Source organism: Asterias amurensis, chromosome 19 (genome assembly GCF_032118995.1).
Source record: "Asterias amurensis chromosome 19, ASM3211899v1".
Lineage (NCBI taxonomy): Eukaryota > Metazoa > Echinodermata > Asteroidea > Forcipulatida > Asteriidae > Asterias > Asterias amurensis.
The window spans coordinates 831,710-847,428 of NC_092666.1; the positions used below are offsets into that span (position 1 = coordinate 831,710).

At 37.8% G+C, this 15,719-nt stretch overlaps 2 protein-coding genes across 2 annotated transcripts in view; one reads left to right on the forward strand and one right to left on the reverse strand.

Annotated features, from left to right (window-relative positions):
• Nucleotides 1-15,719, reverse strand: part of LOC139951474 (dynein axonemal heavy chain 8-like) — a 112,739-nt gene that overhangs the window by 83,400 nt on the left and 13,620 nt on the right. Inside the window, exons 14-19 of the mRNA XM_071950386.1 lie at nucleotides 10,235-10,328; nucleotides 9,593-9,712; nucleotides 9,309-9,444; nucleotides 7,577-7,764; nucleotides 5,757-5,954; nucleotides 4,567-4,686 (exon numbers count right to left, since the gene is read on the reverse strand). Of these exons, the coding sequence (XP_071806487.1) occupies nucleotides 4,567-4,686; nucleotides 5,757-5,954; nucleotides 7,577-7,764; nucleotides 9,309-9,444; nucleotides 9,593-9,712; nucleotides 10,235-10,328 (856 nt within the window). The remainder of the gene's footprint in view (nucleotides 1-4,566; nucleotides 4,687-5,756; nucleotides 5,955-7,576; nucleotides 7,765-9,308; nucleotides 9,445-9,592; nucleotides 9,713-10,234; nucleotides 10,329-15,719) is intronic.
• LOC139951475 (probable G-protein coupled receptor 21) lies at nucleotides 2,614-3,982 on the forward strand. The gene has a single exon (XM_071950387.1). It carries the CDS (start codon nucleotides 3,001-3,003, stop codon nucleotides 3,952-3,954), a length of 954 nt encoding a protein of 317 aa, XP_071806488.1. The 5' UTR covers nucleotides 2,614-3,000; the 3' UTR covers nucleotides 3,955-3,982.

Below are 15,719 nucleotides of genomic sequence, written 5' to 3' on the forward strand. Positions count from 1 at the left end.
AAACAACCTGTAGAAATACTTTGCTTTGTCACAATGATTGACAACCCTTTTTTATTATATATTATCAAAGTCTTATATAGCGCACATATCTACCAAACAAGGTACTCAAGGCGCTGAGTATATACAAACTTTCAGAAAGAAAGGTTATTTCAGTGATGAATTCTGAGACCCAATTATGTAGCACCTTATAAGCGTTTGCAAGGTGCAAGGCGCATACAGCAGCCGCAGCCAGGAACACCAGGGCGATCCGAATCCCTTCTCTTTTCGATAAGTGCACTGGGTTCTTTTACATGCGTTACACAACACATGGGACCAACGGCTTTACGTCCCATCCGAAGGACGAAGCAATGGTCAAGTGTCTTGCTTAAGGACACAAGTGTCACGGCTGGGGGATTCGAACCCACACAACCTGCTGATCAGAAACACCAGAGTTTGAATTCGGTGCTCTTAACCGCTCGGCCACGGCACTCCACAGATTCAAACCAGTTGATGATGGTATTGAAAGGAGAGAACCTCAATGAAATCCAATCAGCCATGGTGAACACATTGGGGTTGCACTGTTTGGTTGGGGTGGATTTGAACAGATTTACCTAAACCTAATAAGTGATGCAGTATCGAGTCCATACATCAACATGGCTTGTTAACTTGACTTGCAGGATTACAAGATAATGACTTTGGCATTGATTGTCATTGATTGACATCCCAAATTAGTATTGCTAATAGAACAGAGCAGGGATGTATAGACTATAGACATAGACTAGACAATATAATATGAGGCTATGTAATATTAAAGGGGACACATTTTGTACAAGTGGCAGACCGTACATTGTTTGCAAAGTAAGGTTTAAGGTTTATTACTTCCACAGTAATGCTGTAAAACAGGCAATAATATACATATACCAAATAATATACAGTTAAGCCAGGAGGAAATAAATACACTTTTATGATACTACGGGGGAGCTCACTAAGAAGCAAAGCCTATAAGCAGGAGCCCATGGTAAACCCCTTGATGAGCCCAAACCAAACACCCATGTAACAATAATAACATAGGTTGGGTAGAAGGAAAACCGTGCAATTCCGAGGCATATTTGTGTGGATCATTATATTCTACTTGTAATAATAATATCAAAGTCTGAAATAGCGCACGCATCTACTAAAAAAGGTACTCAAGGCGCTGAGTATATACAAACTCTCAGAAAGATAGGTTATTGAAGTGATGAATTCTGAGACCCAATTATTTAGCACCTTAGAAGGGTTTACAAGGTGCTACGGTGCATACAGCAGTCACAGCCAGGAACACCGGGGCGAACCCCTTCTCTTTTCGATAAGTGCACTGGGTTCTTTTACATGCGTTACACAACACATGGGACCAACGGCTTTACGTCCCATCCGAAGGACGAAGCAATGGTTAAGTGTCTTGCTTAATGACACAAGTGTCATGGCTGGGGATTCGAACCCACACTCTGCTGATCAGAACCACCATAGTTTGAATTCGGTGCTCTTAAAGCCATTATACACTTTCGGTAAACAGTATTGTCCAAGTCCCACACTTCGTGTATCACAACTTATATATAAAACAACAAACCTGTGAAAATTTAGGCTCAATCGGTCATCGGAGTCGGGAGAAAATAATGGGAAAACCCACTCTTGTTTCTGCGCGTTTCGCCGTGTCATGACATGTGTTTCAAAATAAATCCGTAATTCTCGCTAACGAGAATTTATATTGTTTTACCGTTTTCCCAAAAAGTAAAGCATTTCATGGACTAATATTTCAAGAGAAGTCTTTCACCATTACCTTCTGTAAACCCTGTAAATTATTTGTAAATCTGTGAACTTTTATTTTTTTTTCTTTACCGAAAGGGTCCAATGGCTTCAACCGCTCGGCCACGACACTTCCGAAACATCTTTCTAACCATTTGCAATTATAAAAAAAAGCGGTTTCAAACGCTTTTCATAGACCAACTCGCCTGATCCAAATGTCCCTTTAAATTTTCGTAAGTATCAGTTTTGATAAGAATTAAACCAATGTTGATGTTTTTGGACTGTATTTTCTTATTCACAAAAGACATCTAATTACAAAAGCAGGTGGATATTAAAACTTGTTTTTGCTGTGTACATCAAACCATTGGAAGTAATTATAAAGACATTATTTTTAGGTCAGATACCACGCACTGTAAGGTCTAATTAAGAGTGCATCCCATAATAGACCGATCCATTAAGCTCTGCCCTATTGCGTATTGACCAATCACAACCCATTGCACAACCAAAAGTCTGACACTATAAAGTCCGACATGCGTGCGCGTATGTTTGGCACGCGCGGCAGAGTTGTGCAGAATGGCATTGGAGAGGCTCACGTGTTCTTGCTCATTACTGCCTCCATGCTCACAAGTGCGCCATGGGCGGAGCCTAATGGATCGGTGTATTATTGTTAATCCAGATATTATAGAGGCACAATATACATTATTAATATTGACAAGACCATTATGCAAAGCACAAGGGGTTTGTCAGAGTGAATAGAGAGGCATTAACCACCATACATGAGGAGCTTAATTACGAGATTCAACAAAATGATCTATCCCAGCTCGCAGGACATCACAAATTTATACACAGCCATTCTGTTGCAACTACAACAAAAGTCGACTCGCGGCTCAAGGAAAATCCATGTTAGGTAATTATCAACCTTTGGATAGACCCTCGTGATAAATCTTAACATATCCTACCTTTCTACTGAACAATAAGTTTTTGGACTTAATTGCTTGGATGCCAAGGTGGGACAGGCATCGCATGATATACCTGATAACTTCAATCAATGCACATCGGGTTGTGATTGTAGCTGAGACAATCTGACTGTATTGATAATCAACTCTATCTCACATTCTAAAAGCAACCATTTCCATGAATAGGAGGCATTGGTTTGACTGGACACTGGAATACAACTTTTTATTTATATGAAGTTCTGAGGCAAGGCAATGCAACTGAGTTGGGAAAACAGGATTGGAAATGCAGCATCAGAGTGTGTCTTTTACTCTACTCAAGATGAACAACACAGAAAGAGAAGTGGACATAGTGGTGAAAGTAATCAACGCCGGTATTTGGACAATTACAACATTACTTGTATTGCTTCTAAATGCAGTATGTCTGATAATACTTCCTAAAGTCAAGGGAATCCATGAGTCTACCAAGGTGTTCTTAACATGTATGACAATTGGTGACTTTAACTTGGGAGTCTTTTACTACCTTCCAATGATAGGCGTCGCTATTGCTGGTGGTGCTTGGCCATTTGGAGCATTTTGTTACGTCCAAGCATTGGTTATCAGACAAGGTTTACTTATGAACATGTCGTCGGCTGTTTTGATAACATTTGATCGTTACACGGCTGTAGTACATCCATTAAGATATGTTTCTTTGGTGACAGGATGGAGAGCCAAGATCATCAGCTTCAGTATAGCAGCACTGACTACTCTTTATGCATTCAGCTTTTTACTACTGGAACTCAACCATACTCAATTCAATCCAATCCTCCAAATATGTCTGATTGGAGAAAACAATTTAACTACATATCTTTTGACTTTTACAAGTGGAATTCTCATGTTTGTGGTACTTATTGCTATGTACATTAAAATTCTTAAAATAGCAAGCAAGCATGCTGTCCGCATTGCAGCACAACAGAATCCCATAGCAGAGAAACCACTGACACCTAGCAGACGTTCCTTCACAACAATCTTCATCATAACGTCATTGCTAATGATTGGTTATATTCCGTTTAGTATTATATCCATCATGGTTTCAGCCAATATTCAACCACCTTGGATCATTGTCAATATGACAAAAGTTCTCCTGGCATCTGTCAGCTGGCTTAATGTGATGATTTATTATGTAAGAAACAAGGAAGTTAGAAAAACAACACAAAGCTTTCTTCAAAATATTAGGCAATACTGTTCATGCCACGAGTAGTACTAATAGCCAACAAAACACAACATGAAAAAAGGCCTAAAACTGAAATATTAAAGAAACACGTTGCCTTGGATCGGCCGAGTTGGTCTTTGAAATACAATGATTCACACAAACATGCCTCGAAATTGCACGGTTTTCCTCTTACCTCGTCGACTAACACGGTCGGCCATTTATGGGAGTCAAATTTTTGACTCCCATAAATGGCTGACCGTGTTAATTCGCAAAGTAAAAGGAAACCCACACAATTTCGAGGCAAATTTGTGTGGATCATTGTATTCTACTTTAAAAACCTCTTTCCAGTCATATGCATTTTATAACAAACGGTTACAAACGCTTTTCAAAGACCAACACGTCCAATCCAAGGCAACGTGTTCCTTTAACCTTTCATAAAATAGGTCATAAGGCAATTTCAGATTTCACATACAAAGAAAAGGCAGGGCTCGAATCTAGGAGGAACACAAGAAAGTCGGCCTTGTAGCTCAAAACCTTTACTGGACCAATATTATTATTAACAGGAACAGAATCAAAGGAGAATTTTGTTGACACAGTTAAATAAGCATAGGAGAAGATTTATGTCATTCTTATAAGTAAAGTGATGCACTTTGTAAATACCTGTGTTTTAGTGGTGAACTGGTCTACATTCCATGGTTTATCACTAGGTAGATCACACAGCATTGTATCACCTATCTCTTCTAACAGGAACTCAATCCTGGCCTCTCGGATGTCATTCACCTGTATGCAATCACCAAGAAAAGAAATTGGGATCGGTCTTAAAGAGTAGCTGCATTGAACTTGTTTTATTAAGTTCACTTTGACATCAATAAAGAGAATTTCGTACTCTTTCCAAAGGTATAATAGACTGTGCAAGTCTCGCACGTAGCGAAAACGAGAACTTAATTCGAAAAAAAGTATATTTTTGTACAAAACCAAATTGTATTGAAATTGTTATTTGTTAAAAAATTCTTAAAGATTATTATTTTTAACGTACTTTTTGTATAATTATTATTTTAATTCGGGTACATAATAATTGTTTTGTTTAAATTAACCTAAATATTATACATTTATCGGGACGAGGATCGCTGTTCGACATCGACCTGGATGGTTTTTCTAACAAACCCCGTTTGTGAATCACGTCCAATTGGTGCGATCATCACACAGGTTCAGCGATAATGGGAACGTCAATTGGATAATATTCTTAATTGTTTAGAGTAAACCGGAAACTGGAGGTCAAGTTTTTTTCTTTAGTTTTCTTCGTTAATTTGTTGAATTGATTTTACTTTTCTGTTTTTAATCACTTATTTTTACATTCCCAAGAACATATTCACTTTTTAGAGTCATAACTTATGTTAAACTAAAATTATTGACAGAACAAAATCTCCCCAACGTAAAACTCCATTAGGTTGGGACCACAATGGTCCCGGAAGTTCAATTTCTCGCGAGACTTGCACAGTCTATACAAAATGTTTCTGTCAATGATTAAATTATTTTGTTGATAAATGTTTCCCGATGTACGAATAAACAATAAGTGTATGTACAGGCGCTTAGGCAAATACAGCCTTTTTTGTAAATAAACGCTTAGGCGGATATGGGTAAACCCGGCCTACACCAGCGAGGGCTGGGTCCTCACAGTTATTTCCTAAGAAGCAATTCTTCTGTTAAATGTTTCAAGTGCTTTCCTCTTCAAATAAACGGCGAAACATTTTGTAAATAAAACAAGTTACTAAAACAATTTTGTCTGAACATGAATAAAAGGTGGTTTTTTTAGCTCTAGGGGAAACTGTAAAAATTATCCATCAACATACCTCCTTGATTATGAGGTCCAGATCTCCAAGGGCAGATCTAATACTCCTGAAGTAATTCTGTAGGTTGAGTGATGTCCAGCAAAGCAGAGTAAGGCCTGGTATAATAGCTAGGTCTACCTTCCTGGTATGAGCCATCATCAAAGGCTGGAAAATCACTGGGATCTTATCTCTTACTGCAGCATTCTCATCAAGCAATAACTAAAACATTTCAAAACATTTACAAAATGTTAAGATATCACCAAGTTACACTACTCATTCTATAAAAAATTCAAAACTAAGTTGAAGATGAGCTTTACAATTTTCATTGACTTTACTTCTAAAATGTGTTAGTGCATATCATTACACCCCTTATAAATATTCTGCCTTTTTATTGGTTTAGAGCGCGTCACATGATATGTCTTAGTTTTACTAGACGGCGGCCGTGTGATAGTGCATCTTGCCGTGTGATAGTGCATCAATTGCCGTGTGATAGTGCATCGTTTGCTGTGTGATAGTCCGACGACTATCACACAGCGTGCAGTACCCAGGCGTCATTTTACCCACCTCGAACCCAATCAGTTGTGCATCTGTGTATCTGAAACGCGCGTACGTACGTTACGTGTACGAAGATGATAAAAAGTCTGTTGGGGTGTTATAAAACAAATATTGACTGCTTTAACTCGGGAAAATAGAACGCTCCGGGGATCACCTCGGGAGTCGTAGTTTTAAACATAGCACTCGAAGCAGTCAATATTTGTATACTATACAACACCCAAGCAGATCCTTGCCATTTAGTTGAAGGATTGTCTGTCACGTGGTAGCAAATAAACGTACTATTGCACGCCAAGTCATTCACCGTGCATTTTTCGATCAATTCACTATGCATTTTTTTTTCCATCCGATTGCACGCTCGCCCGCCCTCCATTGACTAAAGTGACTACTCGATTAAATGCCCTTGGGAAAGCATTCTTGTAGGGACTACACTTTATTTGTTACTGTCCTTTATAGTAGAGTGTTAGTCTGAATCAAATGACAAAGATCTAGTTGGATGTTATATAAAACAAAAAATGGATGTTTTTCATTCGTGCAACAAGAAGAATATTTTCATTCGTTGGAGGATGATATGTTCCATTCTACATCTTGTTGAATTGAACATTCCATCTTTCAATTCATGAAAATATTCTTACCATTGCACTCATAAACATTCATGTATAATATGAACAACAAAACATTCATAAATACCTCAGACAGTTTCGCTATTCCTATTGGTGGAGAGCGCGTCACGTTTTTTTTTTTTTACGGTTGATAATGACCAGCTGGAGCTGTTTATAACCGGTTGTTTTCGGATAGATGCATACTACTATGCCCACGAATGCATATCCCAAAACTGTCTCAGTCATAAAAATGCAATACACATACAGAGCTCAAGGATGTCGGAAAACGTATAAGTTTTACAGAGTTTCATACTTAATTACGCCTTTTAACCAAAAAGGCATTTTATGAATGGGAATAAAAGAGTAGTGACTCGTTATCGCACGCCTTTATCGCACGGCCAAGACCCTGCCGGTTTTACACGGCAGTTTAAGAACTCGCCGCTACCCTTTTATTCCCTTATTTAAAGCCAAGTGAATATGAATTCACCTTTAGTGTAATTGTTTTTTGTTTTTTTTATACAGAATTTCTGATGAAAACTGTAATTCAACCTCCCTGACAGGTTGGTCAATTCGAAGTGGCATACAATTTATTTTGTACTCCTATTCATAAATGCTTCATCATTTCTTATAATATTTTAAAGAGGACACAAGTACTACAATAATGGTAGTTAGTAGATGTAGGTTTACCTTGAGCGTATTATAGTTTTCCTTGAGTTGCTCCTGTCCCAAGCATATAACATGAGCAGCCTCTGGAATCTCCAAGTCATGTTTACGCATGCACTCAGATTCACGCATAACCTGGTATAGCAAAGGGTCAAAGTTGACAAGGAGTTGCTTCGTTTCTGGATGACGGATGAGCAGGGTTGCCTGTAGGCCTGCGGAAAAAAAAAAAAACCCAAAACATTAATACTAGCACCAATATCTACCAAGGAATCAAATCTTCATTTTGTCGACAACCATGATTTATGATAGGGTATCACACAGCAATCAATAGCAGGGTTCCGCCACTGCTGGTACCCTTTCCAAACCCAACAACAGCAATCAATAGCAGGGTTCCGCCACTGCTGGTACCCTTTCCAAACCCAACAACAGCAATCAATAGCAGGGTTCCGCCACTGCTGTGGTACCCTTTCAAAACCCAACAGCAGCAATCAATAGCAGGGTTCCGCCACTGCTGGTACCCTTTCCAAACCCAACAACAGCAATCAATAGCAGGGTTCCGCCACTGCTGGTACCCTTTCCAAACCCAAAAACAGCAATCAATAGCAGGGTTCCGCCACTGCTGGTACCCTTTCCAAACCCAACAACAGCAATCAATAGCAGGGTTCCGCCACTGCTGGTACCCTTTCCAAACCCAACAACAGCAATCAATAGCAGGGTTCCGCCACTGCTGGTACCCTTTCCAAACCCAACAACAGCAATCAATAGCAGGGTTCCGCCACTGCTGGTACCCTTTCCAAACCCAACAACAGCAATCAATAGCAGGGTTCCGCCACTGCTGGTACCCTTTCCAAACACAACAACAGCAATCAATAGCAGGGTTCCGCCACTGCTGGTACCCTTTCCAAACCCAACAACAGCAATCAATAGCAGGTTTCCGCCACTGCTGGTACCCTTTCCAAACCCAACAATTTAACCAGTAAGAAGCTTCTCTCAACCTACAAGTATCTCAGAAACATTTCTGTTGTGTGCTACATACAAAATGTGTTTATTATTATATTGCTGCAAAAAAATACCTCCGAATGGCCTGACATTTCGACCCTAGCAGAGTTTTTCTCGAAGGCTAAAAGAAAGACTATGAGAATGACTCTACTAGGGTCGAAACGTCAGGCCATAAAATGAATATTCCAAGTTATAAATCACAAGGGAAACTAACTGGGTAAATTTGTCAATAATATGGGGTTAAACAAAAAAGATGAAATACAGCTACAGCTATTAAAAGTGAACAAATAAGTGCAACAACTCAAAAAATTTAAACCTGTGTTGCAAATTGTGAATAGAAAATGCACAAGTCTCTTTATAAGATAGTTCTGATAACAATTGAGAGTATAGCATTTAAATATGTGATCAGCACTATCCGAATGTTTTGTTTATTTTAATGGCAGAAGTATTTGTAACATTGGTAATATTACAATGTTTTCAAAAGTATTGTTTCCCTTTTTTATATTAAATATTATTTCTTATTTAATAGTTTTGTGAACCTTTTCACAAAACTTAACTCCAGTTACAGTAAAAATGGCGGATGCACATTTGTTTTCAGTATGCATAAAGCATATAGTTGTTTTACTGCCCCCTGATGAAACACCCATTAGACTCAGGTTTTATTTTCACTGCAAGCAACCTGGCCAATGTTTTGGTTCAAACACTAGGCGTATTCATCAGATTATATACCAATGATTATGGAACTGCCATGTTTTACCTGACTTGACTGCATCAACCTGTTTCATCCATGCTCTGTGGTACAGTATCTCAAACTCAATTAGTACAGCAGCCATTCGATTGTAGTTACGTATTACCTTGCGTGCATCTGGAGTTTTCAACAAGCCATGGATATTCTATAAAAAATATTTTTTTAATTATTACTCATTATTTGTATACTGGTTACTTATAAGAAATGCCTTCAGAACACAATTACTGAGGTAATTGTAACACTTCACAGATGTAGTACTGTGTTTATTTGTTATTAAATTTGGACGGTATTACCTTGAATATTTCCATTGGTTCTTGTATACGTCTGAAAAGCTGTCTTGCCCAAGAGATCTTACCAGCTACAGGAGGCATATCTCTAGGGATTGGTGGATCATCCTTATGCTTCATGTACAGCTGTAACATAGAAACACACATATTCATAAAATTGGAAATCAATCATCACAAAGTCTTTTAAAATCTCAACTAAAAACTTTTCTTTTTAAGGAAGCCTTCGGTAATGTGTAGTGAGTTTTGTATCTGTTGGTTTTTTACTTTTATGGTTTATATTTAATTGTGAACTTTTTAAATGCTTTCTTGTACCAAAGTCGCATTGTTTTTACAGCCTTTATTGTTTTATGGTGTTCATGCACCTTTTTTGCCTGTAAAGTTTTATATCTATTTTGCTTATATTTTTTACTGGTGTAATTTTCTTAAATCTGTTCACTTAATGCATGTAATGTTCTGTTAGGCTCCCTAGAACAGGCTGGACCTGGAGAGAGCACAATATAAAATCAATAAATTATTATTGTTATTATTATTATCTCAACCCCTAGAAACGTCAACCACATTAATAAAGTCACCCCTGCAAGCCTGCTTACTGTTCCAATAATAGTTTTGCCCCAAAATATTCAAAATTTTGAGAGTACAAATTCTTACCTTCTTGATACCTTCGAGTTCTGTGCCATAATGCTGTAGAATAGCTGTATACTTATCTTCAATGTTCAGTTGAGGGATGTTAAGACGCTCAAATCTGTATTAAACAAAAAATCAATCTTTTATAGTGACGAGTGCGACATTCGTGAGTTACATGCGAGTGTAAAAATTACTGCATAGTCACAAGTTAATGCTTTTAAACATTAACTTGTATTTAATATTGCATCGGGAAATACTCAGTACTTACCCGAGTTCTGTAAAAAAAAAATCACAGGCATAAATTACTCGGGTGGGATTCGAAACAACGACCTTTGTTATTCCATTAACTCCATAAACTTTTGAAAAATCTAAATGTCAAAATAAAAAAACACCACACTCTAAAGTCGTGTAAACTGAACATCACACTCTGAAGTCCTGTAAACTGAACACCACACTCTCAAGTCCTGTAAACTGAACACCAAACTCTCAAGTCCTGTAAACTGAACACCACACTCTGAAGTCATGTAAACTGAACACCACACTCTGAAGTCCTGTAAACTGAACACCACACTCTGAAGTCCTGTAAACTGAACACCACACTCTGAAATCCTGTAAACTGAATACCACACTCTGAAGCCCAGTAAACTGGACACCACACTCTGAAGTCCTGTAAACTGAATACCACACTCAGAAGTCCTGTAAACTGGACACCAAACTCTGAAGTCCTGTAAACTGAACACCACACTCTGAAGTCCTGTAAACTGAACACCACACTCTCAAGTCCTGTAAACTGAACACCACACTCTCAAGTCCTGTAAACTGAACACCACACTCTCAAGTCCTGTAAACTCAACACCACACTCTCAAGTCCTGTAAACTGAACACCACACTCTCAAGTCCTGTAAACTGAACACCACACTCTCAAGTCCTGTAAACTCAACACCACACTCTCAAGTCCTGTAAACTGAACACCACACTCTCAAGTCCTGTAAACTGGACACCACACTCTGAAGTCCAGTAAACTGAACAACACACTCTCAAGTCCAGTAAACTGAACACCACACTCTCCAAGTCCTGTAAAAGCGGGTATGGAGAAGTTAACTGTAGGATTTAATGTCTTTGTATCCACCATCTGAATGGTAAATATTACTATCGTACAGACATTCAATATTGACCCCTTTATATCAATATAAAGTTTTAAAACCACAAGGGAAACTGACAACAAAGATAGAATCAACCCCAAAATAAATTAAAGATCTAGTAAACAAACAGGTATGAAATAAATGATTTAAAGTTGATTCTGAATCAGAACACATTTGAGGTTTTAAATTAGTACTGATTAAATAGTTGGTTGATAATTGGAACGTTAATTTTTTTTTTTTATTCTGAAAGATGGGTTTTTATGAATGTGTTTTTGTCCCTTGTAAGTTATCTTTCCAGATAATTAGGGACCTTGTGTGTTAATTATTACAAAAATTACAAAAAATGAAATGTATAGACTAAAATGTATCAGTATTTTCAGCTTTTTTCAAATTTTTAGTTTCTGTTTTGAATTCTACACGTTTTAATGATGATCATTACTCTTAATTAGAATACTGAAAAGTTGTACAATCTGAAAATTATTTTAATGATCTTAGTGTTTAGCCATAATAACTGGATGTGCTTTGTGTTACTTATAACTACGGATGAGGACTACAACAGAATGGTGTTTGGATAATTATTTAAACACATGGAGGTTTTAGGCAAGAAAACATTTAACAATGTCATTGGGGATACCATTTTCTTTTCTTAAAAAAAAAAATATTGTGTTTTAATAGTTAGAAGATTTAATTTTATCATAAATCTGAATGGATGTTCATGTAAGATGGAAAAAAGAAGCTTTGAGTTTTGTGCAGTTTGAATAATCTACAGACATTACTAAAATGCTTCACTGTCAATCATGAGATAATATGCCATTACAAACTAGAACAAGCTTCTGGGTGCTGTTCAATTTCACCATCAACAAACATTGATTATTGCCATCTATGTGAATATTTGAATATTTTATGTCAAGACCAATTGAAGTATCAAGGATATAACTAGAACTGATTACAATGTTAACCTTCCTACTATTAAACCATTCAGTATAATCCACTTTGGTTTTGAATAAGCGAATAAAATGGTAATGACGAAATCGGAGTTTTTAAACTGCCGTTTTAAACTGGCAGGGTCATAAGGCTCAGGCCTTTATCGGAACGTAAAGACCCTGCAAGGTTTTAAATGGCAATTTAAGAATGAATCAATACTCTTTTATTACTCTTTTATTAAAAGGCGTAATAAAGTAAGAAACTCTGTAAAACTTGTCCGTTTATACTTGAGCTCTGTATGTGTGTTGCATTTTTATGACTGAGACAGTTTTTGAATATGCATTCGTGCGCGTAGTATGCATCTAAACATACTCGAAAAACAACCGGTTATGAACAGCTTTAGCTGGTCTTTATCAACCGTTTAAACACCCAAACGTGATGCGTTATCTATCAATAGGAATAGAGAAACTGTCTGAGGTATTTATGGATGATAGATAAACTACACCAGCTAGCAATATGATATCATGGTGATACTTTGTAATGAAAGTATACAGTACAAATGTACACAGTTAGGCGTTTGCTCAGCAGTGCTCCTGTATACAATCTTTGCAGTTGAATCATTATTTATCACTGGATAATATCACCAACAGTCGGAGGGTTAAATTAGTTTCAGCATCTATGTCAGGATTGTTTGTTAACACTGAATAAACCAAAGACAGGAAGTATTGAGTTGTGATCAAGTTTTGTAGATTGGAATCTTGTTTTGTTTGTATTGCAAACTAATGACTCAGACTCATGTCTTCAAAGTTATGTCTCAGTTCTTAGTGTGGGTCTTAGAATACTAACCAAGACTCTTGAAGAAGTTTGGACTAAATAATGAAGATGTACACGCTCACAATGAAGGATGCTCCAAGTCCTGAATTGAGATTCATTCTAAAACTCCAACCAAACATCAACTTCTCATTTGGTAAATTAACATTATTATCAGTGAGGTTCCAGACTCAAACTAATCAACACTTTTACAATGAATACCATGCCTATAGACGATGTGACCTCTGACGTCACTCAAAAACCATAACATGATTAGCGCGCATATCGCCGGGCAAAACCTTTGTGTTTTGGCAGCCAGCTAGAAAGTGTATGCAATCTTACCATGACTACGAGTCTTTTTGCCCGGCGGAACATGACGTATACAGTGTTTTTTTCAACAGAGGGCGGTTTAAATGTAAACATAGGTCACATCATCTATACTTCACAATTGATTCAATAAAACCTTTGAACAATTATTTTAGTCAGACTGTCTGCAACAGAGTCATGTATATAGCTGAGTTCTGGCTGGGTAATAACATCCTATGTAGGTGACCTTACTGAGTCAAGACAATGGCATTTATCACTGATTGGGACAAAAACACAGCTTGGGCCAGATATGATGGGTTTGCTGTATCAAATATTACTCTTCATGTTGGTTCGTGCAGAGAGCTCAGCAAAGGCGCATCATAATGGCCATAGTCCTTTACAGCACCAACGACCAGGACAATGATCGCTAGAGTGGTGCAAGCTGTGTACAGCGTCGTTAAGGTGCAAGGTGGTTTAACAACTGTTTTTTCAGCACATCCTAATGGCCAATACTACCATTGAGTCCAGTGGAATTGGATCAAAATGTATGATGGGGACCCTGGAAAGATGGCCTATAATCCATGAAGAACTGCTCTTAATGAAAACAATTTGAAGTCCTGTAAACTGACCACCACACTCTGAAGTCCTGTAAACTAAACACCACACTCTGAAGTCCTGTAAACTGAACACAACACTCTGAAGTCCAGTAAACTGAACACCACACTCTGAAGTCCTGTAAACTGAATACCACACTCAGAAGTCATGTAAACTGAACACCACACTCTGAAGTCCTGTAAACTGAATAAAGTCCTGTAAACTGAACACAACACTCTGAAGTCCTGTAAACTGAACACCACACTCTGAAGTCCTGTAAACTGAACACCACACTCTCAAGTTGTGTAAACTGAACACCACACTCTGAAGTCCTGTAAACTGAATACCAAACTCTGAAATCCTGTAAACTGAATACCACACTCTGAAGCCCAGTAAACTGGACACCACACTCTGAAGTCCTGTAAACTGAATACCACACTCAGAAGTCCTGTAAACTGGACACCAAACTCTGAAGTCCTGTAAACTGAACACCACACTCTGAAGTCCTGTAAACTGAACACCACACTCTCAAGTCCTGTAAACTGAACACCACACTCTGAAGTCCTGTAAACTGGACACCAAACTCTGAAGTCCTGTAAACTGAACACCACACTTTGAAGTCCTGTAAACTGAACACCACACTCTCAAGTCCTGTAAACTGAACACCACACTCTCAAGTCCTGTAAACTGAACACCACACTCTCAAGTCCAGTAAACTGAACACCACACTCTCAAGTCCTGTAAACTGAACACCACACTCTCAAGTCCTGTAAACTGGACACCACACTCTCAAGTCCAGTAAACTGAACACCACACTCTCAAGTCCTGTAAACTGAACACCACACTCTCAAGTCCTGTAAAAGCGGGTATGGAGAAGTTAACTGTAGGATTTAATGTCTTTGTATCCACCATCTGAATGGTAAATATTACTATCGTACAGACATTCAATATTGACCCCTTGCACGCACATCACATGCATTGACTGTGCCATGCTCACCATTTTGGTAGTCAATAAGTTTTTGTGTAAACGCCGCGTCACCTAAAATGCACACTTCACTGAATAACGCACAGTGTCATTGACCACCAAAATGGTGCATCCAAGATTCTGAAGATGACGTCAGGTGAATTGGGTCAATAGACATGGCATACAATGGAGCTCCTAGAGAAGATTTACAAAGGGAGTGACAAAGTACGGGTAGAACTAGAAAATAAGAGAAGATTTCAAATCTCAAGTCACCCACAAGATGTACAAGTATGTCTACACAGTGGCATAGGTTTAACACATCAGACTACTTAGCCTAAGACAATCATTACAAATTAAGACTTTCAACTACCATTATGCATTATTTAGGGTTTCTAGAAACAATGTGCAATTAGCTAATGCAATATGCCCTTGATACCACATTATGCTGTTTGATGCTCTCTGATGAGCAATTACAATATACAATGGACAAAATTAAAAGCAATTTATAAAAAAACCTTAATACCGCAATTTATGCAAACCCATAAATAATGCAATATCTTAATTGGACAGGCTGCACTATACTTAATTGCTTGTAAACATCGACAAAGTGGTTAATAAATGCTTTACAAGTTGAGACCTTCAACTATGTATGCATTATTTAGGGATGCTAGAAATCATGTGCAATTAGCTGCTTCAAATATAATTGCCTTCACTCTAAAAATTACCTCAGACTATTACACGTATGGACAACATTAAAAGCAACTTATAC

Coding starts and splice junctions, on each gene's coding strand:
- LOC139951475 (XM_071950387.1), top strand. CDS start 3,001: ATGCAGCATCAGAGTGTGTCTTTTACTCTACTCAAGATGAACAACACA.